Source organism: Hippopotamus amphibius, chromosome 16 (genome assembly GCF_030028045.1).
Source record: "Hippopotamus amphibius kiboko isolate mHipAmp2 chromosome 16, mHipAmp2.hap2, whole genome shotgun sequence".
Lineage (NCBI taxonomy): Eukaryota > Metazoa > Chordata > Mammalia > Artiodactyla > Hippopotamidae > Hippopotamus > Hippopotamus amphibius.
The window spans coordinates 42,113,925-42,140,826 of NC_080201.1; the positions used below are offsets into that span (position 1 = coordinate 42,113,925).

A 26,902-nucleotide genomic window follows, 5' to 3' on the forward strand; every position below is an offset into this window, starting at 1 on the left:
GGTGAAAGCTGTGAAAGGCACAGGGTTGTGGGGGATACAAAGCCGGGGGACGGACTGCGGAACGCGGCTGCGGACCCGACCTTTGCCTCCCGCCTCTTCGGGATTCCCCCTTGCACCGGGTACAGCGAGGGCCGCGACCCGCGAAGAACAAGCGGGTACGCAGGGGCCAGAGATCAAGGTACAGGAACCCCAGCCCCGCCCGGAAACCTCTGGGGCCTTGAGTCGTGCCGGGCGCTCCCCACCCCACCCCGCGCCGCCTCTGCCGTCACTCACGGCTGCTGCTCGCTGGCTCGCTCTTGCGCTCTCCGCGCCACGGGCACCTGCTCGCCGGGCGCTCTGCGCTCACTTCTCGCACGCACACTGCAGACTTCCGGCGTTGCCGCTGTCACCCGGCCTCATCCCTGGCCCAGCACAGCGCTCCGCCCTTCTCCCAGGCCCACGGCGCCTACCCACCCGTTATGGCCTGGGCCTGGGACCAAGAGCGGGGTAGCATTTTGCCCAAACCGGGGTAAGAAGTTAAGGGCGGGGGTCTCCGGAGAGGGCCTTGGGACCCGCGGGGCGCAGGGTTAAGCAGCCGTCTCGTGCGATGGAGACTGGAAAGAAGCAAGGGAGAGTTTGGGTGGGAGGACCCCCAGCCAAAGCGGGTGCGGGGCGGGGCTGCGCTCCAACCAGAAAGACTGTGGTCCCTCCGAGCCACCGAGGTGGGGGAACGCTCCGGGGCGGGGGCGGTGCCGGCTGTGGAAGGGAAGGGAAGGGGTGGGGAGGGAGGGCGGGGGTGATGCAGCGGTGGAGGCGGCACAGTGCCCAGCCACTGACCGCCCCCTCCCTTTCCCCTTCCCCTCCCCCTTTCCTGCCTCTCTCCGGCTCTGGGTCCGCCACACCGGACCCGCTCTCCCCGCGCGGCGCTGGGTCGGACGCCAGGTCTGCGCGCCGCGGCTGAGCGCCCACTCGCCTTGCGGAAAGAGCCGAGGAGGGAGCGGCGGAGGCAGCGGCGGTAGAGCTGGGCGGGAGCCGGAGAAGGGGGCAGTAGGGAGCCAAACCAGAAGGAGACCAGGAGGCAGAAGCTCAGGGCTCCGAGGCGCACACTCTCTTGGCCAGGAATGGGTCCTGGCGCGGCCCAGCCCCTGACCGGCCCGCCGGGCAAAGACTGAATTGCAGGTCCCCATCGCCCAGTGGATGACCAAATACAGGGAGGCACGGACCGATCGCCAGTAGCCTCCCGGCGGGACCTCGCGTTCTGCGCACCCCGAGCAGCGCCCCCCGCCGGAGCCGCGCCGGGCAAGCCTGCTAGGGAGCGGGGCTGATTGGCGGCCGCCGGCGGCCGGGGGAGGGGGCGCCGCGCGGGGCCATGGCAGGCTCGGAGGCGTCCTAGCCCGAGCCCGAGCCGGATCCGAGCTCGTGCTGCCGCCACAGCCGCCTGTCCGCGCCCGGGCCCCCGTCGCCGCCGCGCCCCCTGCGGGAGATGGAACAGAGGAACCGGCTCGGTGCCCTCGGATACCTGCCGCCGTTGTTGCTGCACGCACTGCTGCTCTTCGTGGCCGACGGTGAGCGCGGGAACTTTGCTGCCGCTGGGGGCTCGGGGGTCCTTGCCGGGGCCGCCGGAGCCAACCTGCCCCGGTCGCCGAGGAGGAGGAGGAGGAAGAGAAGGGAAGGCTTCACGGTCTCCAGCAATCCCGGTGTGCAGCCTCGGCCTGGCGGGGTAGGGGGTGGAGAGCGGCGAAGGGTCGCCGCATCGGTGGCGCCCGCGCCCGGCTCATTCGGAGCCCGCCGGGGGCTCCGACTGCGAGCAGGCGTCTTGCGGGGCGCCGGGAGTTGGCGCGCCCCGGCCTGGCTCTGGTAGTGCGGCCAGGCGCGGGGAAGAAGCGTAAGCCGCGCCTGCTGCCCCGCCCGCTCTGGAGGGAAGCAGCCTGCAGTGGTAGTCGGTCTCTGCTGCGGCCCGGCAGCTGCTCGACCGAACTTTGCCAGCGCCTTGGCCAAGCGAGTAGCTGGGAGGGTGGGAAGCACACGGCCAAGCGAGCTGGGGACCCACCGTCTCGTCTCGGGTTGCCCCAGGCCTCCGCCCCGCAGCTGGTCACGCCTCTCTCTTCCCCCGCCACCAGCTACATTTACCGAAGTCCCCAAAGATGTGACAGTACGGGAAGGAGACGACATCGAAATGCCCTGCGCGTTCCGGGCTAGCGGAGCCACCTCGTATTCTCTGGAAATCCAGTGGTGGTATCTCAAGGAGCCGCCGCGGGAGCTGCTGCACGAGCTGGCGCTCAGCGTGCCGGGCGCCCGGAGCAAGGTAACCGGCCGCCCACGCGGCGCCAGTGCTCACCCGGCGCGGGTCGGGGGGCTGGGGTAACCCGGGCGAGGAAGGCGGGGCGCCACCCTGTGGTGCAACCCATTTCCTATCCTCCCCATCCCCACAGCACCTTCAGCAGCAGCAGTTGTTACCCCCAGATCCTGTTAATTCATCCCCTTCGCCGGAAACCTCCCCGAACTCCACTCCTAGCCCCTAAGAAGCCGCACCTCATCCAGTTGGCCTGCTTTTGCTGGCTGCGGGCCCAGAGGCTGATAGGTGCTGGGTGTTGAGAGAAGACCACTAGCTGGGGCCCAGCTTTCCCTGCCCTCTGCCACTTTGAGGTCCCCAGGGCACAGGGCCAAGGAGTTAAGCTCCTCTGGGCTGAGTTCCAGAGGCCGGCGGAGCACGGTGCACAGGTTACCTCCAGCCCCGGCAGGATCAGAGGGACTTCCCCCACTGCCCATCTGCCTCTTAAACCACAGTCTCTAGCTCTGGCGCGCGCCCTCTCTCTCTCTTTCTCTCTCTCACACACACACACACACACACATACACACACACACACACACACACTCTTACCTACCCTCTACCCAGAGTCCCACCCTTAGTAACTGCTCACGTCTCCCACTGGGTCCTGTCGGGATACACCGGCCCCTCCATCCAGCTTTTCAAGGGGTTTAGAGAAACACAGCAGGGAATGAGGATGCTCCTCCGGAGGGAAATTGGCCTTTCTTTCCACCCGGGTGGCAATCCATCCTCCCCTCTTTGGCTGACAGGTGTGCTAGGGCAGCCCCTCCTTGGCCAGGCGCCATGCTAGCTCCAAGCCCTGCTTCCTTCCGGGTAAAACTCCTGAAAATCCTGATGTCCTTCATGCCCTCATCCGTGGCTACATCCCAAGCGGTTTCGAGTCCCCGCCCGCCTGCGGAGGATCCTCTTGCAGGAGGCGCATCTGAGTTCCCTGAGCCTGAAGGCCGACAGCCTAATATCTCTCTCTCTCCCTCTTTGCATTTTAGGTAACAAATAAGGATGCAACTAAAATCAGCGTAAGTGTGGAGCCCAGCGCGGGCCGCGGGAGACCCCTTCTGGCCGCTTTGCGCCGTACAGCTTCCTCCCTGTTAGAAAGGCTCCGCGGCCGTGCGGTGTAGGGCCCTGCTCGCAGCCTTGCATTGTCGGCTGCTTGGCTTGTCGGGCCGCCCTCTGTCGCCGGCAGCGAATCGGGTTCTCTTTTGTGTAAATCGAGGGCTCCAGGCCTGCATCTCCTTCCTTCTCTGTACGCTCACCTGTAAAACTCTCCTTCAGTCTCCTTGCCCTAGCGGCGACCGGTGCTCAGGATTGTGGCCCCCACTCCGGCCCCGCACACACCGGCGCCCAGGAGGCTCCCTCCGCTGCAGCCCTCTCCTCCGCCTGGGTTTCGGGTCGCGGTGCCGGGTGTTGTAGGCTGGCTTGGAGTTATGGTGGGAGGAGAGGAGTCTTGCCTGGGTTGGGGAGAAGATGTGCCCAAGCTCTCCTAGCTGGAGCGTGGAAGTATCAAGGCCTGGAGACGAGCAAGTGCTCCTCCTTTGCCCGGCTCAGAGGTGAGGGCTCCCTGGGAGCTTGGTAAGGGCTACAAAGCCGTTGCTCCCGTGCGTCTCCAGCAGCCCGCAGGGAAATGAGCTTTGTCCAGAGCTTCATGCTGCCGCGGAGAGGCAAGTTCACAAGCAGCAGGGACCCAGTGGGTCCGGCAGCATCCTTTACATCACCAGCCTCCTTGGGAGGGCGGAGGGTTAGCTGAGAAGGGCTGGCGCCGGGAGCAGGTATATATGTGTACTCAAGGCAAGGCGGCTTTCCTTCGGACACCACCCCGGAGCTCCTGATTCTAGAATTAAGGAGGACCGGACTTAAGGCCATGCCTCAGAGCGGGCGGGGTCAGAGATAGTGTTTTGCTGCGGAAAGACCTAGAGAGTTAGCGTCTAGAGGCCGAGCCTGAGGTTTCTCCAAGGTGCCAGAAGGAGGAAGGAGGGGTGGGTTCTGCGGCCCTGAAGGGAAAGCTAGGAGAAGAAGCGAAGATAGGTTTGTATGAGCATGGGTGCAACCTGAGGCACGCCTTTAAGATGTGGGGCAGCTGGAGACAGGATGTAATGGGCAAGGCCTCCCAGGGGCCGCAGATTTGGGAGCTCCATACTCCTGGGGAGACACGGGGCGGGGGGGAGGAAAACTGAATCGTGATGATGGGCAGAGCCGGGTTTGAGAAGTGTTGGGGTGCTGTGAGGTGGGGGCGCCCTGCGGGGCTGGGCGCGGCTGCACCACGCTGGCCAGGCGCACGAGTTGCGGGCCTGCCCGTCCCGGCCCCTGACCCCGCCCCCCCCCCCCCCCCCCCCCCCCCCGCTCTCTTGCAGACCGTGCGCGTCCAGGGCAATGACATCTCGCACCGGCTGCGGCTGTCGGCCGTGCGGCGGCAGGACGAGGGCGTGTACGAGTGCCGCGTGTCGGACTACAGCGACGACGACACGCAGGAGCACAAGGCCCAGGCGCTGCTGCGCGTGCTCTCGCGCTTCGCGCCGCCCAACATGCAGGCTGCCGAAGCCGTGTCCCACATTCAGAGCAGCGGCCCGCGTCGCCACGGCCCCGCCAGCGCCGCCAGCGCCAACAGCGTAGGCGCCGTGGGCCGCGCCACCTCGGAGCCTGGCCGCGGCGACAAGATCCCGCCTCCCAGGAGCTCTCCCGCCGCCCCCGGTCCCGGCGTCCCCGAGGCCGCCGCCGCCTCCGCGGCCCACGCAGCCGCCACCACCGTCGCGGCCGCGGCCGCTGCTTCGTCGGCGTCGCCGCCACCCCGTGAGGCGGTCCTTCTGCGCCAGAGGCACGGCTCCGGTAAGGGCGGTGCCCAGAGGGCAAGCTCGCGCGGGGGTGGCTCTCGCCCCAGCGGCCCCGCTCAGGTCGCGGATGCAGAGTCGGTGGTGGTTAATCCGGGTGCGCCCGGGGCGCGTTTTCTGCAGCCTCGGCCCTGCTCTCTTCCTGCCGTTCTCCTGTCTTTATCGTTGGCCGCGTGGAGCATTCACGACATGCGTTTATGAATGTGGGGCTGCCCAGCCGGCGATTTCCCGGTACACGCCGGCCGGAGTGAGGGGAGCCCTCTCTTGAGTTTGGAGAGCTGGATCCTAGGGGCTGCAGTCTGACAGCAATGGGCCTGCTTTTCTCCTGGAACCTTTAGCGCCCAAGGGGTGGGCACCCAGTCTAGAGTGAGAGAAGGTTGTTACAGCTCAGGTCTTGTAAGTCTGGCGGCTGCCTGACTGGATTGAACAGACTTTGTTCAAGCCAGCACGGGTGGGCCCGGCTGTGTAGGCGCTGTTCTTCGCTACCTCCAGCTGGCTGTAGACACAAGCTCTGCTATAAATCGCCACTCCAGTCTCCTTTAGGCCCTCATGGAGGGTGTCGGGGCTGAGGGTGGAGCCCTGCCATTGTTAGGAGGGCACACAAAGGTTAAGGCCTGCTCTCCTAGGGAACTGAGGGGGTTGGGGGAGGGGGAAGGAGAAGGGAGCCGAGGTGAGAAGGGAGTCAGAGAGCAGAGGGTAAAGACAATGGACTGACTGCAGGGCCATCCGCTCTGGAGAAGGAGGGGCTGCTTAGCAGCGGTGGGGTTTTATGGAGGGTGGAAGGGCCTACTGCCCAATGTGTCCCTCCTCCCAAGGCATCCCCCACTCCCAACACCCACTCAAAGATGGGGCCTCAGAGATGAGCTCAGCTCCAGTGCTCACTCCCTGTGTCTGATTTTAGGCTTGTCTCTCCCTCTCAGTCTTCTTTGATGCATAGCCCCATAGAGAGCATCTCTACTGGCCCTGCAGCACTGGGAGGCTGGGCTCTGGGACAGTCTTATATAGACCTTCTGGGGGTGGGGGGAGCACACTCTCATGTCCTGCTCTCATGGTTCTTAAAGTGCAGACCACCTGCCACCAGCATCAGCACTTTTTAAGGATGCAGGCTCCTGGGCTCTCATGTTGAATCCAAGGAGGCAGGCATCCTAGCCTCCCTCCCTGGCTGATTCTTAAGCCTTCAAATAGTTTAGACCCGGCCAGTTTGTCTTCCACATCAGAGGAAGATAGGTTCTTTCTCACTAAGTTATACTCCCTGTGGGAGCTTCTCCATGTGGCTCAGGCTGCTGGTTAGATCTGGAGCCCTCATCCCTCTTAGGCTCCACACGGCTATGGGGGAAGGTAGGTCAGCTGGGAACCTGTGGAGGTCCTCTCCCCAAACTCCCCCACCTGTCTTGGATCTTTCCCCCATATTAGTTTAAGATAATACCAGTTGCTATGCAAAACCTCAAAATGCCAGAGGCTTAACACAATTCAAATGTAATATTTCTGGTTTACATCACTGGGGCGGGGGGAGGGGGGTGGGTAAGAGGAGTGACTCTGTTCTGTGCAGTCATTCAGGGACTCAGGCTGACAGAAACTCTTACCATCTTTAAGAGGCAGCTTCCAAGCTCACTCTGGGTGTCAACATACAGCCCACAAACAAGGGAAGAGAGAATGGAAGCAGCCCTTCTCAACCCCATTCCCTGAGCAAACCAAGCCCTAGGGCTCTAAGGTACACATTGCATGTGATGAATTGACTTCTTTCTTATGCATTTGGAATGTGTCTAGGTATCTGTCATTCTTGGAAGATTGAAAAAAATAGCCACGCAGATCAGTTTGATAGGGCTTAATCCTATCAGAGAAAAGCTGATACAGAGAATGGCAAGGGACGTTTCTAAAGGCCAGGCCTAGAAGTGGTAAATATTACTTCCACCCTCATCCACTGGCTAGAACTCAGTCAGATTGTTCAACAGATGCAAGACAGGCTAGAAAATGTCCTCTGCTTGACAACTGTTTTCCAGCCTCATCTCTTCAGGGTGGAAGAGGAGCCTGAATCATGGGGGATGTAGCCATCTCTGCCTAGCGCACAGTAGATGTACTGGAAAAGCATTTACTGACTTTCAGGGTGACTGCCTTAGTTGATGCTGGTTGGTGAAGAGAACACCCTTCTGCCCCATGCCCTTGTGCGCTAGCAAGTAAACATGTGCGTCTTGGGCTGGAACATTCCTCTGGGATGTCCCACAAACCATGAGTAGACTGGCAAAGCAGAGGATTTGGAAGGCCAGAAGCCCAGATATGCATTGTGCCTCTTTCATTTACTGGCTATGTGACTTTAGGCAAGTGGCTTACCATCTCTGAAAGTATTTCTTTCAGAAATACTTCAGTAATCCCTGACCTTGGCGGGAACTCAAAATGGAATTTGCTGTATAAAGTTCCTTATTATCACCAAGGCCATTATCTGCTCTGGCTGAAGAAGAGAGGATGAGGAAGGTGAAGCTGAGTAGGCTGGTGGTTGGAGGCCAAGCTATGGAGTGCCTTGAACACCGAGTGCAGCAACAGGGATCGTTAAAGGCTTTGGTCAAGGAAGCGCCATGTGAAAAGAAATCACTCTTGCTTGAATCTCCCTCTCCCCCTGGCCAGAGCCTGACCCCTGAGCCTAACCAAGGCTGACCTGACTGTGCCTGGCATGGCTGGTCAGATCTCCAATCCCTGGGCTTGACCACAAGGAGGCTCCAGGTTAACTCATCACTATAGCAGGAACCCAGCCAGGAAAGGTAGCACAGACAGTGCCCTTCTTTCTGGAAGATCTAGAGGTCCTCAGGTCAGCCCAGTTGTGATGGCGCCTGCCAGCCATGGGGCAGCATATTAATGCCCACATGGATCAGGCAGCAGCCCAGGCGGGGGGCTCCTCTGCCCTCCCTGGAGTGGGGAGTAACATTCATTTCCCTCCAGAAAACACAGCCAGCTGGGCTCCCACCAGGGCTGATAGGGCAGCACAACTAGGATAGGGGTATGGTGGCCCCTAAGGTCTCTGTTGTCCCAAAACCATTGCTAGCTCCTCAACAGGCCAGAAATCATGCAGACACATCTCAGAAAGAGCCCCAGGTTACTCTCCAGTTCCTGTTTGGAAGGCCAGGAAAGTGGGCCTTCAGCTGGAAGACCAAAAGGCTTGTACCCTGTGCTCTCCAGGTGAAGCGCTTGGGAGAATCACTGTGCTGTGGACTCCTCTGTGTCCCACTCTGGACGTGGAGAAGTGGGTTAGAGGACTTCTAATCCACAAACCTACCTGAATGTCTTGATCCCAAAGAGGGACCTATACCATCTTAAGTGCCACACCTTGCCTCACCACTCAAGGCTGCCAAGCCTGTGCGCTGTGGACGAGATGAAGACTGCAGACTGTGGTTTGAGTCCTGAGCACTAGTAACCTTTCTGTAGGGCTGCGTTGTTGAGCAGCACTTGGGCCTGCCAAGCCTCCCTGGGATGCAGCAGGCCAGTCGATCACTCAGAGCACTGTGAGTCAGAGAGGGAGCTTGAGGCGGTGACCTCAGTCCTGCTCCCCACTACACTGTCCTCACTCCCCCCCCCCCCCGCCTCCCCCCACTCTCAGTTCTTGGCAGCTTAAGGGGAGGAGATGAGGAAGGGCTGTTGCCACTTGGTTACCAGGCAAGGGTGTTTGCAGAGTATAGCAGTGAGGGTGCTGGCGAAGCAGATGGCGCATTCGAGCAGAGTCATGGAGCAGAGGCAATGAGAATACTTTTTAAAGGTGAAAACAAGGTTAGGACAGCCAAGGATGAGAACTGGTCCCCAGGGCACTGGGAGCCATTAGCACCTTTGGTCTGAAAGGACCTGAAAGGGGCAAGAGGAGAGAGCAATTAGCAGAACCCAGAGAGGGTAGCTGGACTGAGAGGCCTCCCTGAAAGAGCTGAGGCCTTGGGAGAGGGACACAGCCGACCCACAGTGGCCCAGCAAGAACCTCCCTCTTCTCCTATCCTCCACTCCCCTGTCAGGGCCTCCCATTGGCCAAACCCTCCTGGGAGCTGAGGGCAAGGGTACCCAGGTGATGCAGGCTGTACAGGCCAGCTTCCAGGGGCTCAGAGCAGAGTGGAGAAGGGTGATGGGTGGATCCGGAGGGACAAAGGGAATAACCCATTTCTCCGGGGAGGAAGATGAATTATGTCCCACCCCAACTCCAGGACAACCCCAGAGCTGAGTTTCTAGTTAAAGAGGTTATCTTAGGCCTGGGTTGAGTGGATACACTGGCTGTTTCAGATTGGTAACCTCAGAGATGTCCCAGCCCACCTCCCCAGACAGTCACCTATTAAGCGATTGCTTCTGGGAGAAAGTCAGAAGCCCCAGACAACACTGTGTTGCTCTGTTTTTTAAGCGAGCCTCTTTGCTAATGCCAGGAAAGGGGTGGGGGACTTACCCGAAACTTCATACTTTAGCTACTGCACAGCCAGGCCAGAAAAGCCTTCCTGTGCCCCATACATGCCCAGTGTAGCCAAACACATATTTGCACTAAAAGTTTATGTGCAAAAACTCATTCATTTCACATCTCATTTGTCAAGAGACATTTTGATATTTGTGCTTGAAAATAACATGGGCTAGATTAGCACAGCAGAGCTAGCCCAGGAGACTGGGCTCCTTCTTAGCCATGTTCATAAATCTGACTCCTAATTAATCTGAACACTGACCTATTTTTCATGAACACTTTGTTACTGGTTGCCATTTCTAGAAAGAAAGAAAAAAAGAGAGAGAGAGAGAGGGAGAACAAAATGGTATCTTCTAGACAAACCCTTCTAACTGGAAAGTTGCCACAGTGAAGCCAAGTGTGGCTTCAATAGAATACAGTTTGCAACTGAATGGCTTGTATGTTGGCAAGAGGTTCCCTTCTGCAGGGACCTGGGGATCAGCTCTGTGGTGTGTGAACCTCTAATTAGCCTCAGGGCTCCAGCTCCAAGAAGAGCCACCCTGGCCCCTACAGAGAGCTGGCTGGATGTGGCAAACTGCTGCCTGGTGCCCACACAGAGAACTGGCTCTTAATATTTTTCACTTAATAATGAGAGAAAGACAACCAAGGCCATAGGTGTGACAGCTTTAGAGAGACTGTTACTGCTAGGAGCCATCAAGGGGAGCATCCTTGGGTGTCACCATGGCAACCGTAAACCATGACCGAAGGGGGATGTGGACAAGGTGAAAGCACTCCCTCTCAGCCCATGCCCCTGGTGGATGACAAAGCTGGTGGAAATGATGCCAGTGTGACGGGAGAATCTCCATGCAGTGGGGAGAGTCTCCAACTAGGCCAGCAGAGCCAGGCGACAGTCATATGGTCTTCCCATCTCCCCAGACCAAGGGGACCTGAAAACCATCACCTTAAATAAACAATCTACTCATCCCTCAAGCTCTGATGTAACACAAGGATCATAATTAAAGCGAAAATAAATCTGGCAAAAGTTGTCCCAGAGAAGAGAAGGTGAGGCTCTCTGAGCATCCTGAAAGAGACAATTAAAGGATTTCATAAAGGAAATGGCTGAACCTCACAGCTGGCAGGAGGCGCCCACATCAGTGGCAAATGCATGTGATTATCAACTATATAGTGTCCTGTCCCTCATCAGCCAGTCCCATGGTTGCCATGGGCAGGAACCAGCGATGGCAGCCACAGACTCAGCTCAGGGCATCAAGGGCACCCATGGAACTCCAGGCAAAGCTGTCTGTGACAGTGGGAGTCTGGAGGGAGGATAGCCCCAACCCAGCTGAGGCAATCGGTGGAGGCCTTCTGTAGGCAGTGTGTGATTTCAGGCTTGAAAGAGGCGCCTGGGCCTTTGTCCTCCTGCCTAGGTCAGTCCTGGGGAAGTTTTGGGAGGCCTCTTTTTTCCTCCCCACTCTGTGCCACATGGATTGAGAAAGTCACACCAAATGGAAGGGCCTTTGTCCATCACCAAGCGGGGAGTCAACTCACTATGCAGCCGTTCTCTCAGCATCAGGGAGACCCCGAATTAAGGATGAAACAGCTGCACTAGGGGAATTGTCATAATGATAAATAATACTTGCCTTTCACTGAGCACTTGGTATATGCCACCATGCATCTCGTTGGTGTCCCCCTTTCTGCAGTTCCCCGTGACTCCTCCTGCCCCACTTCATCCAACAGTCCCCTCCCCAGAGCCCAGACCCTTTCCCCAGCCAGGGTGGCAGCCCCGTGGGAAGAGCGGAGAGCCAGGCTTTCTAAATGTCAGCGGGAGCTGAACCCACCAAGGAGCTTCTCATTAAATACGCCAGGCGCACATTTTAGAAGCTCTGAATATTAAGAATTCTCCAAGCATACACGGGAATAAATGAGGTCAAGTGCTTTTGTAATACGATATTGATTACTTCAGCCCCATGTGGACAGAGGCAAGGGCTTGGCTGTGGTCTAAACCTCTAAGCTTTACGGGAGATGCCGACTTGGTTTCAAGACACCTTTGCAGTGTAGGGAAAAAAGTATCATCTTTTCTATTCCCCCATGCTTTGCTGACTGTTAGCAGGCATCTCTCGGAAACTCCAAAGCAGTGAGAAGCTTCATTTTGTCTTATGTAAGCGCTGCAGGAAAGTTCAAGATTACAAGCAAACAGTCCCGGCACCTGCAACTGCCGTTCCCTACCTTTTCCTTATGAAGGATGACAGACCTCCTCCCCTGGGCTGGGGCTTCTGGGGAGAACAGTCTGCTTGTTGGTGGCTTTGGTGTTCTCAGGGAAGGTGTGCTGTAAACACACGACGGATTCCCTAGTCCGGCCTCCTCTGGGTGAGGGTGTAACTGCCACTGAGCAGAGAGCCGCGGAAGGGGCTGCAGAGGGTGCCCAGCGGCGGCGAGGGCGTGAGGCCGGCCAGGGCCTCACTCAGGCCTCCTCTCCCACACCCTCACGAGATGCCCCTTGAGAGGCAAGCCTGGCGAAGCCGTGTCCCTGCATTGGCCATCCTGGGGGAGGCTATTTCTGAAAAGTACTGGTTGGTCTCTTCCATCATTGCTGCTCCCCAGGCTGAAATATCAAAGCTACTTCGGACTGGCTTCTGGTCTTTATGGTTCAAGGATAGTGTTTTGGGGGCCCCAGCTGCTCACCCACGCCCGTGGGCTCTGCTCCATCCACCTCAGAAGCGACCACCCTGCCAGAGGGCTCCTCGTGTGAAGTCCAGCTGTGAACAGGGCACCTCCTGAGTGCACCCAGCTGGACACCCAGCACTCTTAAGGGGGCGGGGGGGGTGGCATGATCAGTCAGGGCCTAGGCGAGATCGCTTAAAGGAGCTGCCCGTTATGGTGGAAAAGACAAAGCAAACCTGAGAGAGGCTGACAACAGTTCAGGAGAAAGTGTTACTCACCACTCTTCCAGCCACTTAATTCTTCCTCTGACATTTCAGATGTTTCTTACTGTTCAGCTAGCTGGCTCATAGGCAAGCCAGGGTTTGAATGCCAATCAATTTCCCTATTTCTGGGCCTTACAGAGCTCCAGTCACCCAGAAGTCACAGTACATGCCTCATTCCCTCACCCTTCATAAGTACTGTGCTTATCTTCCACACGAGGCCAGCTGCTTGCATTCGAATCCTGATGGCAACGCTTCCTGCCCCCCAGGTGCAGGTTCTCATGCTTGTTACCAACTGGATGGCACCAGTGCCCGTGCCAGAGGGCGAGGAGGGGCAGGATCAGAGGAGATAGTGCACAGAAAGAGTGGAGCTTAGCACAGGGCGTGGCACCGAGAAAACGCTCAGTAGATGCGGGCTGTTATTATCAGCAGTATTCGTGGGAATGGCACTGAGTGTCCAGGGTCATTTCATGAGGGCTGAGCTGGACAGGGTGCTCCAGTCTGAGACTTCACTCTAAGACAAGTCCCCCTCCACACACTGTGCGCGTCATGGGGCTAAAGGTGAGGAGAGAAGCTGATGGAGCTTCAGAACAGAAAATGCCCTCAGACTGCAAATGGCTCAGCGAGGTGCTATTTTTGTCCTTTCTCTCTCCGTGCCATTTGGAGCAGGGAGGAAAGGAAATGAGGGTGATGCCACGTCCTCATCCTTGTCTGGTTGCGCTATTTTGCATGAGTCAGGAGCTCCTTGATGAGCAAGGACAGGTTCACTATGGTTTCTCGTGTCCCACCTGCACATTGCACCATCACATCTGCGCACCTGGCCCCCTAGTGATGGTCAAGCAGCCAAAGAGTCTCCAGGGCCAGCCTGGACTGGAGAGGAGGTGCCCAGTGTCCTCCTCACTGGGACTCTTACCACACGAGATGGAGCCACGTGTGCAGGGAGGCTAGGTGCCTTGCAGGGATGGGCGTGTCAAGTGATGGGGCTCGGGCCACTGTTGCAGGCTCGGGCCTGCACTGTCTTCCATGCACCTGGGCATTTTGCCTTTCATAGTCTTACCTGCCTGAATGCCTTCACTGTAGCCCACTGAGCCTAATGACTGCCAATAAAGGTGCTACTTGGCACCCAGGGACCGGGGGGAGAGGGTTGGATGAAGGGGCTGCATGCAGAACCAGGAGGGCAGGACCCCTTCAGGCCCCACATGAGCCTCCCTCCCACCCAGCACTGCAGGCTCATCGAGAAGGAGGTCCACCCACCTTTAACAGATGGATATAGCTGAACATCCAGAGCCCCTCCCCCCTCTGCTGCCCCCAGCACCTGCCCATTGGCTCTCCTTGGGGAAGTCTCGGTTTTCTTTAAGCCAGGAAAGCCTAGCTGCAATGTCAGTCCCCTTACAGGGAGTCTTATTACAATTGATTCTCACACAAATGCTGCTTAGCCCAGAGGAAAGATCTTTAATAAACCCCCAGGGAGATGGAGCTGACATTGTTTCATGACTCATTCTGAGCTGGCGTTCCTAGCGAACTATTTCTGGTCTGACTGGGGCCAGGGCTGGGGGCTGCCCAGGGCATCAGGTAGACCCAGCCCCTCCTCAGGGAGGAGCTGATGACCCAGCAGTGGTGGCCAGATGGAGCAGCAGGTACTCTGGGAATGAACTCAGGGCTCAGCTAGCACACAAAAGGGGCTCAGAAAAGGTGCAGCCAGAGTGGGCTGGTAGCAGGGAATCACTCCGCAGAGGGAGGAAGGCTTCCCTGACCCTGCAGCCCAAGGGGTCTCATCCATTCTGAGCACCCAGAAGGGCCCCACTGCTGTCTTGGACACCCAACATTTCCCTCCCGTCTTGGGGTCAGTGCCTGATTGAGCACCCCATCCAGACAGATGCCCTGGGAAGGCAGGCCCCATTCTTTCTCATGTCTGTATCCCTACCACCCCACATTCACATTTGCTGGGCCTGGCACTGATTTGTTCAATCATTCATTTACTTGTTCATTCAGAAAATGTCCATTGAGCATCTTATGTGCAAGAACTGTGCTAGGCACTGAGAATACAATGCAAATAAGACCAACAAGGTCCCGGGAGTCAAAAGAGGAAGAGACAGACATTGATCAAATAGTCACCTAGCAAGTGGAAATTTGCAGCCATTGCTGCCACTCTAAGAGGGACCCATGGGCTATGGGAACTAAGAATGGGGGGAGACCTGACCCAATCAGGAAAGGGTCCCTGAGGGAATGACACTCAAGCCATAATCTGGGAGATGGTTAAGAGTTGCCTTGAGAAAAAGAGAGAATAGGGCCTTCCAGGAAAAGCATGTGCAAAGATCCTGTGGCAAGAGGGAGCAGGGGAGTACAAAGGCTTGACAAAGAGTTACTCTGACTAGGGCAGGGAAAGCAAGAAGGGGCACAGGGGGAAATTAAGTCAAGAGTAGTTCAGGCGTCAGACCCCATGGAGATGGAGGCTTTGGCCTTGGCAGTGGGTGGGGAGCGAGTGGCTGGCAGGGCACGATGCTTTTCGAAATGACACCCTGGATGCAGTTGTGAAGAATGGAGAGGTAGGAGCAGAGTGGACGTGGGAAGACCACTTTAGAGCCAGTAATCCAGCCAAGAGATGACAGGGCTTGGACTAAATGTTGGAGTGGATGAGTGACAGGATGGATGGGTAGCAAAATAAGTATCTGATGAGTGAGTGAAGGGAAGGATGTGTGACTGGATGACTGAGAGGTTGGGGATGGGTGGAAGGAAGGATGAATGGACATGGGGGCGGGTGGATGGATGGAAGGAATGTATGGGAAAAGGGTGTGACTGAGTGGATGGATGGGTAAATGGGGATAGAAAGAAGGATGAGTGGATCTGTGCATGAAATACAGACGGGAAGATGAGTGCCTGCGGGATGCAAGATGGGCCTTGCAGGAGGAGTGGGGCTGGGGCTGCAGACGTGCCTAGGGTCGGCATTTCCCTCACCTGAACTCTGCACACTAAATGCACGTCCTCCGGGGGGGGGGCCACAAGGAGAGAGTCCCAGGTTGTGGCATGGCACAGACTGGCCCAGAATTTCACGCCAGCTCATGCTTCTGCCTGCCGTCCTGGGCCACAAAAAGGACAGGTAGAGCAAGGGGACACAGCCAGTCCCCAGCCTGCCCCAGCTCCCTTAACCCCTCAATCTTCAGAAGGTACCTCTGTCACTCGCTGGTGACAGGCAGGAGCAGGGGACCTCTCCTTCTGCTGGACACTGGGCACCCTGGTGGATGCAGCCTAGCCAAGGCTTGATGATTATTGCCCATGTAAAAGTTACATTTTTTCAAGTGTTTAAAAAATCAAATCTCCAGGTAGACAGATGAATAACTGTATTCAAGTTAGAGACTAATGTAACAAAAAATACACAAGGCAATAATTCATAATGCATTCTATTCTATGGAGTCATATTTTCATGTGTGACATATGCTGGGCAGTTCCTCTGTGCTAATTTTATTTAATGAGCATATGTTATAGAATTTTCAGAGCACTATCCCTGGGCAATTAAAATGTTAACCTTTTCAGTTAAATTGTGTTTCTGAAGAAAAGTCCTCAGTGTGAAATAGAAAGAAATATCCAGGTGTCACCAAGGCGGAATCTAGAGGAAGGAACTGCTGTTGTGTCCTGGCTGTGCTGGCCTCGGGGACCTGCAGCCCTTCTCCCCTGGCCTTGGGCTTTGGGTCTGTCATTCCTGCTTTTTCTTGGCCAGGCCCGGCTCCACTGAGTAGGACGAGGAGACTGAGGCCTGGACCCACACAGTGAGCAGACTTCACTGACCAGGCATTAATTGAGTGCCCACTGTTTGCCTGACCTGGGGAATCTGGGGCACACTCTGCCTCAAGGGACGTAAAGGCTATGGAGGGGACAAGTGGGATTTAAACGGGGCTAGAATGCCCCAAAGAGGAGTAGGGACCACTCACTTGAAGCCCTGACAGGTCTCCCTTTCCCATCTGTGTAATGGGTACACCAGCACCTACAAGGCCATGAGTTTTAGGTCTGAAAGGGGCCCTAGAGAGTCTCTAATGAGTGGTTCCCAAACTTTGTTCCTTGGAACCCTGGGCCCCCAGCCCTACCTCCAGCTTCAGTTCTACCTCTAATTTTTTTTTTCGGGGGGAGGGGGGTTGCCACACCGCCTGGCATGTGGGATCTTAATTCCTCAACCAAGGATCAAACCTGCGCCCCCTGCACTGGAAGCACAGAGTCCTAACCACTGGACCACCAGGGAAGTTCTCCCACTAGAGATTTTAAACAGTGGGGTTCTATGCAGCAATTAGCTTAAAAAAGTGTTCTACTGCTTTAAAAGATTTTAAAACAACTGATTTAGTACAAATATATGTGTGTGTGTGTGTGTGTGTGTATACACACATACACAAATATATAAATATATAAACTATTCAAAATATAAAAATTATACTAATACATTTTTATATTTTTATATATATAAAAATTTTCCCCTAAGGGAAAATTTTGAAATGGTTTATAAAGCTGCATGTAACATAATAGGACAAAAATTCTTTAATGAAAAATTGGAATAAAGGGAAAATGAAGGTAAAATGGTGAAATTAATTTGAGAAAAGGTAGACAGAGATGTGTGCACACAGTCTTGGGCAGTTGAAAGGTCAGATAGCGACAGGCCTCCAGACCCAGTGTGTATTTGAAGATACAGCTTGTGTTTAAGATGACAAATGTGAAGCATCTGGCCAATGCCTGGTGCATCATGCCTGCTTAGACTGCTGGGGGCGTCTAAGAAAGACTCCCATTCATTCATTCAACAAATACTCTGTGAGACTGCATGCTTGGGCAGGGTGCTAGGTGATGATGGGTTTACTCACTGGCAAAGGAGACAGGGGTCGAAAGGTAAACAGCTGTGGTCGCCCAAACACAGGCTGGCATAGATGTGACTTGCTCTGGAGCCCATGGGACAAAGGGAGCCTCCAGCTGGGCCAAGGAGGACATGATGTCTGAGGGAGCCCCGTGGAGGGGAGGTGGTGAGTGAGAGGACGTGGGATGAGCAGTGTGGACAGATGCTGGACATAGAAGGGAGAAGTGGGGGTACAGGGGGGTGAGGTGGGGCCCAGTGAGGAATTAGGTCTTCAGCCTAGGTGAAGCCTCTGGGGGTTGGGGGTGGGGGGAGGGGGGTGATGTGTACTTTACATTTGAAAAGGGCACTCTGGCCTCAGGCTAGGCAGTGCCTGGCTAGCTGGATTCCTGGATGTGGAGAAGCCAGTCAGGAACACTGCACTCCCCACTGCTGCCCACCTGAGCGCTGATGCGGTGAGAGGGTTAAAGGACCAGGGCAGGGGTGGGCCTGAGGCAATGGGGGTCGGGGGTGAAAAGCAGACGGATTAAGAGCTGTCTTGGAGGTCACCTTGTAGGTGGCTCTGGGCTGAGCCACAGAGGATGGGTGGGCTCTGGGCAGGAGGGAACAGGGAAGGGCTAACAGCAGGAGCGAAGGCCTGGGGGCAGGAAAGTGAGGGCACATGTGGCTTGTGCAGCAGCTCAGTTTGCCTGGAGCTTGGGGCACCCGAAGCAGTGTGGAGACAGGTGAAGCAGAACATTCCCTCGGGGTAGAGTCAGGAAGGCCCTGAGTCAATCCTGGACTTGATTCAAAAATACCAGGGAGTAAACTAGAGCTTACTTCTCTACTACCTACCAGCTGTGCAACCTTAGGTAAGTCTCTTAACCTCTCTGTGTCTCACCTGTGGAAAGGCACAGTGGTTCCTACCTCCCAAAGCCTCCTGAGAGGCTTAAATGAAAGAATTTTCTTGGCACCAAGAACCAAAAACCAGAGGCCTATTAACACCCCACAGTCTCAAAGTTTATAGAATCTGAATGGGCGGGTGGGAGATCCTCCCCTAAAGACTAGGCCCAGCACTGAGGGAGGCCCCCCACCATCCCTGCCTGGGAAGAACCCTAACACTGTGGTCAGGGCTGCCCCTGGCCCTGCAGACACCAATCGCCTGACCATAGGGAAAGATCTGTTTACCATTTTCATTAAGTGGCACCATTAAAGGATCGTTTGGGGCAAGATTTCATTTCAAAAGAATTAAGAAGCTGGAAAGGAGCTAGCAGCAAAGTTGGCCACATTAAAAAGCCATTATAAATGTTAAAATACAAAAAAAACACAAAGAAACAAGCCATGCTCTCTCCCTTAGAAGCAGCCTGGGGCTGGGTTAAGTCCAGGCACTGGCGGAAGGAGAGTTCCTGCTCTCCGGCCCTGAGAATTGGTGTGTGTGGTGGTTAGGTATGTAGACAGAAGCCAGATGGTCTGGGTTCATGTCCCAGATATGCCATTTATTTTATTTTATTTTTTTAAGAGCTGTTATTGAGATATAATTGACATACAGTAAACTGCATGTATTTAAAGTATACAATTTGATTTTTTTTTTCTTATAAGTAATGCCATTTATTTTAGTGTGGCCTTGGTAGGAGCTAGATTTAGCAAATGAAGATATAGAACACCCAGTTAAATTTGAATTTCAGATAAACAATCAATAGCATTTTAGTGTAAGTATGGCCCATGCAATATTTGGGATTAACATATACTTAAAATTATCCATTGTTTATCTGAAATTCAAATGTAACTGGACATCCTGTATTTTATCTATCAACCTAAGGCTCTGGGCAAGTCACTTTACCTCTCTGGATCTCAGTTTTCCCAGCTGTAAAATAGGAACAAAATAGTAACTCCTGCAGTTAAGAGGACAGGATTTAAAGTACTGTGCTTGCCACAGTGCCTGGCCCCAGCAGGAGCTAGCCAGGTTCGCTAGCTCAGCTTTGTCTGCTTGAGCCCCGGATGTGGGTGGGGCCGCTTGCTGGGAGCAGAGGAGGGGAGGAGGCCTGGGGCCAGCCCTCTGGCACATGGGGTCCACCATGGCTGGAGAAGGTAGGATGTGTGAAGAAGCTGTTTATGGGGGTGCGGGAGAAGGGGACACAGGCAAGGGCCGCATGAACAGAGACATTCATTTGTGCCAAGCCCTCTGTACCTGGGTGCTCAGAGAGGGCTTCCTGGAGGAGGCAGCACTTGTTCCAGCCTTGAGGTACTGGTCAGACCCAGACAAAGGAAAAGGAGGAGTCAGTGGTTCTGCAGGGTGAGTCTGGAGTTCACTCGAGGTGCTGGCAGGGAACAGTGGACCAGAGTTCAGGACTGGTGGCAGAGGAGCGATAAGGGTGAGGTTGCTGGGGAGGATTAGGAAGCAGCCCTAGCTGTGGCACTGACACAGTGGCACTTTCTCCTCAGGGCGGAGGGCACCCAGCAAAGGTTTTGCCCCTTAGGGAGAGTTATCCAGGTGCATCGGAAGGCGGGAGGTAGGCACGGGGTGGCAGTGGAGGCAGGAAAACACTTCAGGAGGTCACTGCTGCACTGGGGCCATGGCAGGGGCGAGGGCACGACGAGGCATGGCTAAAGTAGGCTCGACCCCTGTGTCTGCCCCCGTTTCGCCCCGGCCACCCAGGCTCCTCCCACTGCCCGGACAAGGAGGCTGCACGCGCATGGGCTTCAGCCCCGGCGGACGTGCTGTCACCCAGCAGGAAGACAGCTTGTTCTCAAACCCAGGAGCCAGCTGCCTGAGGCTGGGGAGGACCGGCCAGCAGGGCAGGGTCCACGCAGGACCGAGGGACCCACATCGCGTCCCTTCTCTTGCATCTCCACATCCCACACTTTTGCCCTGGTTAACCAGTGCACATTAATTTTATGGCAGAAATTAATTCTATCCAGTTCCGTTAGTGCTTGATTATTCCTTGCTGACTCCCTTTGAATAAATATCCATGAAGAGGCTTTAATGAAAATATCTACAGTGGAAGCAGCCTCTTGCTGGTTGGGCTGCCTGGCCTAACCAGCAAAGCACCCAGAGGAGGGCAGAGAGCCAGAGTAGAATGGGTCCAGGTGACCATCAGGAAGCCAGGAATGTCAGGGCAAGGAGGGCTAACCCCCCATCGTCACACAGTGATGTAGGGATGAAGGCGGCTTGAAAGCCAGTCCCCCTGGATCCCACACCAGGGCTGGCTCAGAGATGGCAAAGGGCCAGGTGTGGGGGATGGAGGCGAGTGAGGCGGGTTGGGAAGGGAGGCCTGACTGCACAGGGGGCTGGGGAGGTAACTGGCAGTTGGGGGTCAGGAGAGAGCAGTGAGAAGGAGATTCCTGCTGAGAAGGCAGCTGCCAGTAGTGTAGCTTGGTGACTAAGCAGACCCAGAACTGCTGGGTCTTGGGCCTTTCCAGTAGACATTCGGATCTGTGCTTTTATGTAGCATGCTCCGGTGTTTTACATGTTGGATTATAATTTATAATTTTTAGAGCTCTGTGTGCACCAAGTTAGACCCTTCTGCAGTCCAGACTGAGTCCTCAAGTGGTGACCGGGTGCCTTTCTGTTGCCCCTGGGCTCTGTGACCTTATGCATCTCCCCTGCAGATAACGGCTCGCTGCTTAGCCATGACCTGGATGGCCCCTAAGTGTTCTCTTTGCTCTACTCCACAGGCCCCTGCAAATGCACAGAGACTCCTTGCACTGCAAGGGGAGCCTTCCTCTTTGGCTGGGTTTGTCCATCACCATGTTTACTGTGTGGGTGTTGGGTCAGGGCCGGGGTGCAGGGCCAGTGATGGGAACAGGGGGTAAGAGCCGATCTGTTCCCAGCTGTCCCAGGCAGACAAACCTCGGTCTCCATGGTAAGTGGATGTCCAAGTCTAGCCCATAAATGCCAGCCAAGCTCAGACTGTTGCCACCTGGGAGGTGGCCCTCTTCTCTCATTCTCAGATAGCAGCAAAGGGGAAAAGGAATAGAATCAAACATCCACGCTGAAAGAACTTCATCCAGGGCACTCCAGTTGGTTTTCTAACTTTTTTAGCCAAAAAGCCCATATTCAAAGCACATGTCATGACAGCACAAAATGCTGAACGGACATAAGTGGGCTTGCTCTGCTTGACGCAGAGGAGGGACTTGTCTTCCAGACCCTCCTAGTCCTGAAGTTGGCATATCCATGCTTACTGGTGGAGTGGCTCTGCCCACTGAGACTGGACTGGTTCTTTTCTGGCTAGCTGTACTCAACATGGGAATCTTCTAGTGCAGTGCTGCAGGGGGAAAGGCCACGCATTGCAGTGTCAACCCACAGAGTGAACCTCTAACTTTGCTCAGGTCACAAGAGCCAGAACCAGCCTATTAGCCATTTTTGTGTGTAAAACCAGACCTTGAATGTGTCTGAGATTTACTTACGTTTCTCAAACCTGAAATGAATTTTTAGTTTTTAAGCTATAGCCGAAACAAACAAAACAAACACCAGGCTCTGAGGGGCATTGTTTGCAAACTCCTGACCCAGACGCTGCAGCTCCCAGGCGACGAGCAGGCCTGCAATGGGGAAGGGGAGGGGCTGCAGCTCTCTCCTCTCCACAGCCAGCATGACAGGTGCTGCAGACCACTGCAGGGAGAGAAGTTACCCCTGAGACCAAGAGAACCACCCATGATCCTGGAAGCGTGGGCAGGGCAGGTAGAGGGAGGGCGGTGGCTGTCCTGGCTAGCCGCCCCCGCTGGTCAGCTGGGGAGCAGCCCACCATAATACCGAAGCCTGCAGAGTGGGGGTGGTCCCCTCAGTGCCCCCAGGCCTGTAGGAGTCCAGGCCAGAGTGGGGGTGTCCAGCTACCACCTCTGCATCCCCCCCAGGAACCAGACATACAGGCTTGGCCTCCAGACAGTGTAGGCAAAGTAAGGATCCCAGAGGGTGGCCAGAGCCAAGCCTCCTCCTTCACTTTCATTATGAGGTGATAAATGGCCCCGGAGGTTCCCCGCTGTTCTCTGACATGGCCTCTGGATTTCTGCCATTGCTGGGTAAATAGAGAAGCAGGATTTTCCAGTGGTGGCTGCTTGGCCTGGTGCCTTTGCTGTGCCCACGGGTCTGGGTGAGCCCACAGTTTTGGGAGTCCCTTTTAAATGACCCTGACGTGAGTCTTACCCACTCACCATCCAAACGATAGAAGTTAATATTCACAGAGCAGCTTTGATTTCTTTAAGAATGATTAACAAAATGGTGATATTTGTTTCATATAAAGAGTGAATCAGCTCCTACTCCATCAGGTGCTTCCCTCACCTCCCCAGCAGCCTGATTTTCCAGCTTAACCAAGACATAAACTTCTGCATGTTGTAGAGCTGTTCCTAATACTCCTTAGGAAAGGCGAAAATAGACTGTTAGCAACCTGTCATCACAGCAGCCTCCACGTCCTCAGGAACACCGATCTCTACACGCCACATGATAAAAGAAGCCAGGATAGGAGGTCCTGCCTCAACTGCGCGAAGGCTCTCTCCTAGCCCCTGCCCTGGAGGGTTGAGGTGAGCCCCGCCCAGGCAGCGGTGGGCAGTCCCAGCTTGCTCCAGGGAACAGTGAGAACGGGACTAGGGCAGCAGATGTTGGGGGGGTGGGCAGCCAGGTGCTAGAAAACTGTCAGCGTCCCTCCAGGTGGACAGTACGTGGGGAGAGGGGACACTGGGCTGCCAGACTCGTTTTTTCTAACCCATTCCAGTGTGACGACCCCTCTCCCTCTGGGAGCAGCCTGGAAGCCAGTCTTCCTTGGTCTGCCCTGGCTTATTTGGGTATCCGATGAGTGATGTAGGAAGGGGTTCCAGGACCTGAGTCCTCCTTTCCCTAGAGATCCAGGGACGTCTGTCTGTCTTGAAAACAAATGCTTGGGGAGATAGTTTCCCCTGCTTATTCTATCTGGGAAAATGTTTCTCTTAAGAGAAGGACAACCCTCAAAATTGGTTCTTCTCCTTCACCTTTCAGAAAAGTAACTATGTTGCCCTTTTCATTAACATTTTATTCACATGGCACTTACTGTGTTTGAGGCACTTTTGTTTACATGATTGTGTCTATCAGTGAGCTTTTGTTGTATAACACAGGACCCTAAAACTTGGTGTCTTTGGTGTGACACCACAGCCATCTATTTAGGTCATGACCCTGTGGGTCAGCTAGGTGTTCCTCCTGCTGGTGTCTGTCAGGCTCACTGATGCATCTGTGGTCATCTGCCCTTTCATTTGGGGCCTGGTTGATCTGGAGGGACCTCAGCTAGGACATCTCCTGGCTCTCATCCTGCAGCAGGCCAGCCATCTTCTTCACATGGCAATGGTTTCCGAGTGCTGCAGAGAAAGGGACGCCTCAGTGCACTTTTCAAGCCTTTGCTTGCTTCACACTTGATACTATTCGTTGGTCAAAGCACGTCCTGTGGCCAGCCCCAGCGCCAGCGTGCGAGGGCACCATCAGAGGGTGTGGACACTGGGGGCAGGAAGATGAGGGCGCAGAGGTATTTGTAGCCATTTTTGCCATCTGCCACTACGATCTTGCTGATCGGGACCCCAACCTGGGGAGACATGCCCTGCACATACTCATTTCATGGAGCCACGCGTACGCACGTCCCCATTTTATGGAGTGAGCTGCAGGGCCCAGAGAGGTGAAGGGTGTTGCCTGGGTCACACGGCAACCTCGCCTGGAAGCTGTCCTGGTGCCAGCCCACTGCCCCATACCACCTCCCTTAGTCCCCTCTGTGGTGATGCTGGGTCAGGGAGTGCCACCCAGGAGCCAAACCTGACTCCACCCACCCCCAGACATCCACCAGCAGAGACACCGAAGACCCTGGTGTCCGCCCTCCCCAGGTATTGGCCTCTGGGAGCCACCACGCCTGCCCCTCCAACCCCTGCTGCTCCCCGCCTTGGCCCAGCACAGTAGCAGGCTGGTTGTTTCAGTCCAGGGTCTTTTGAAAGTCTTGTGCAATTTTAAAACTTTCAGATGTGAGTAGATGAGACCGTACTAGTGGAAAAGACAAGTCAACGGTATTTGGAGGCAAATTAAAACTTCTCCTCCCAGCTCCTGTGCCCACGGTTCTGCACTGTTCTCCTTGCCTGGCCCACAGCTCATTTGCCATGCCTCCTGCCCCTGCGTGCCTTGAGGATCTGGAGTTTTATTGCACACATATCTGCTTTTAAATGCCTCATATGCTTGTTTCTGTCCCGCCTGCACGGGCCTGAGCACCTGGCCACATGAGCCTTGTGTGCCCAGGAGCCAGTGCTCTGCCGGCTGCATCCCTGTTTCCATGCATCTGAGCCTCAGTGAATCCACCCAGGCATCTGGCCATCCATCAACTAGTCTGTCACTGCATCCAACCTCATCCTTCCCAGAGACACGTGGCAGTGAGGAGCAGCAAAAGAAGACCCAAGTCTTTGGAGTGACCAGACAGTGGTCCTCCTCGATGATGGATGGCAAGAGGCAGGATGTCAACTGGGGCCAAGCTGCAACGAGGGCCAGGAGTGATAACTGTGTGAAAAATTTATACCCCAAGGGAAGGTTAACATGCTCGGATTCTCCTGTTCTTGTGCTTCTCAGTGGAGGCTCAGAACTATGCTTAGAAACAATTGACCTTGGATAAGACGGGCACAGCGGATGGCCTCTGCCCTCTTTTTTTTTTTCAGATCTTTGAACACAGCCCTCGTTTCTGAAAATGAACAGGTGGAATTCTGGCATCTCCAGAATGGCCCTGGATCATTTGTCCAACCCCCTCCTTGTACAGAGGAGATACTGGGGCCCAGGACACAATGTGATTGGGAACTGAGGGAAACACCTTGGATAGAAAAGACAAATGGCTTTTCCACCTGGGAAGGGGAGGAAGTCATGTGTTCAGGCCCAGCCTTGTCAGGGAAGCCACAGACCTGGCTGGCCTGGCAGCAGCTCCTGCAGGCAGCTAAGTGGAGGTGGCCACAGCCTCTGTACCATCTGCTTGGCACAGGGAAGGGCCGTCTGCATCTCTCCTCCCAGGCGCGGAGCTCCAGCCCAGCTGGCTCGGTGGGGTGAAGGGAGGAGAGGCCTCCATACGGTGCAGGTGAGCAGGGTGGGGCTGGAAACTGCCGGAGTCTGGGCAGTACCTGGGGCACACACAGTGCTTCTGTGTTGGCTCCTCTCAGCAACCCTGGAGGGAGCATCCTACCCCCAGGTGAGAAGCCTGGGGTTCATGGGTGGGCTTTTGCCTAGTTGCACAAAAGGACTTCCAAACAGATGAAGACCAGGAGACAGACAGACGGGGAGCGGGGGCAGGCAGCCAGGGGAGGAGGGTGAAGGCATGATGTTACTTCCCAGTCGCGGGCCAGGGGTTTGGGTTGGAAGTCACACTGAAGGAGCAGATGGGAGTGACTTCCCACCAGCATAGTGTGAAGGTCACTCCCGGGGGGCCCCAGCCCACCCACCTCCACCCGCCGGTGATTCCTGAGCACCCCCCTGGGACCCCAAGGGCTGGACCGACAGTCTGTGGAAAGAAGACTCACGCACAGACATCAGGATGCCTCGGGCGGGGTGCTTGTGAATGTAAAGCTGGGCAGTTCAGGCAGGAGCTGGAGGGGCTGGAGTTGTGTGCAACCATGGAGTCTCTCTGGAGGAGGGAGGGAGCTGGGCCTTACACACTGAGGGCACTTTGCCGCATAGTCTTGGGGGCAGGCGTGGAGAGCGAGCACATTGTCTTCCTATTCAACAAAAATAATGCTTGGACTTTGGATCTACTGTCTCGTGCACGCCCTTCCGGCAGGGGCGCCCCATGTCTGACGAGGGTGGGCTCCTGTGTGGTCACTAAACAGGAAGCGGCCGCAGAGCAGCTGCTTGCAGGCTGAGTACCAGCAGGGCACTGACATCAAGAGCCCAGCCGGGAGGCCTCATCCTCCCCCGTCTGCGCACAGGTCGCTGGGCTCTGGCGAGTCAGGTGTTGACCCTGTCCTTCTCTCGTCCCCTGTAGGCACCGGCCCTCACGATGCCACAGACCCGCTCCTGTCCCTGCTCCTGTTAGCCCTGCATAAGTTCCTCCGCCTGCTGGTGGGGCCCTGACAGACTCGCCATCCTTTGCTCCTGAGCGGGCCACACGGCTGCCCAGTCGCTGGCTGAGGACTGCGTCACCAGACGGACACAGACAGACTCAGAGAAGCATGACCAAGTCCACGTGGAAAATAAATAAATCATATTTTTGGGGAAGTTACACAAATGTAGACCACCTAAAATAATGCATCTAGTTTCCAAATAAGATGGAGTTTGGACCATGCAGTATGCATGGGATCAGTGATTTCTCTATTTTAACGTATTTTTCTTTTCTAAACTTTTCCTCCAAGTCTTTATTTTGCACGAACTGTTGAACAGTTATCTTTAGGATACTGTGTAAAAATGTTGGGTCAAAGCCTTTCTGACAAAGCAAAATATTTTTAGTAGGTTATTGTGTTTAGGAAATTTTTTAATTTACTTTTTCCTTTGGGGGCTTTTCTTTTTTTATTAAGGTAAATTATTTCTTTTGACACATTTTGATTAAAAAAAGATACATCTTATCATAATTAAAATTCACTGTTAATAATATTTATTTTTAAATAAAGACTGCAAACAAGGTCAGACACTTGTTTATAAACTGTATTGTATATTGCTGAATAACAGTTGAATAAAAAACAACTTTGAAATAA

The 26,902-nt window shown here is 55.2% G+C and overlaps 1 protein-coding gene across 2 annotated transcripts; it reads left to right on the top strand.

The window, feature by feature from the left end:
* The first annotated feature begins 294 nt into the window (after positions 1-294).
* VSTM2B (V-set and transmembrane domain containing 2B) lies at positions 295-26,902 on the top strand. Of its 2 annotated transcripts, XM_057712057.1 has the most exons (6): positions 295-508; positions 922-1,544; positions 2,100-2,284; positions 3,295-3,324; positions 4,657-5,128; positions 26,197-26,902. In XM_057712057.1, the coding sequence occupies exons 2-6, from the start codon at positions 1,463-1,465 to the stop codon at positions 26,283-26,285; spliced, it is 858 nt and encodes a 285-aa protein (XP_057568040.1). In that variant the 5' UTR covers positions 295-508; positions 922-1,462; the 3' UTR covers positions 26,286-26,902. The 2 variants fall into 2 exon arrangements, with proteins under 2 accessions (XP_057568040.1, XP_057568041.1); XM_057712058.1 differs by lacking the exon at positions 3,295-3,324.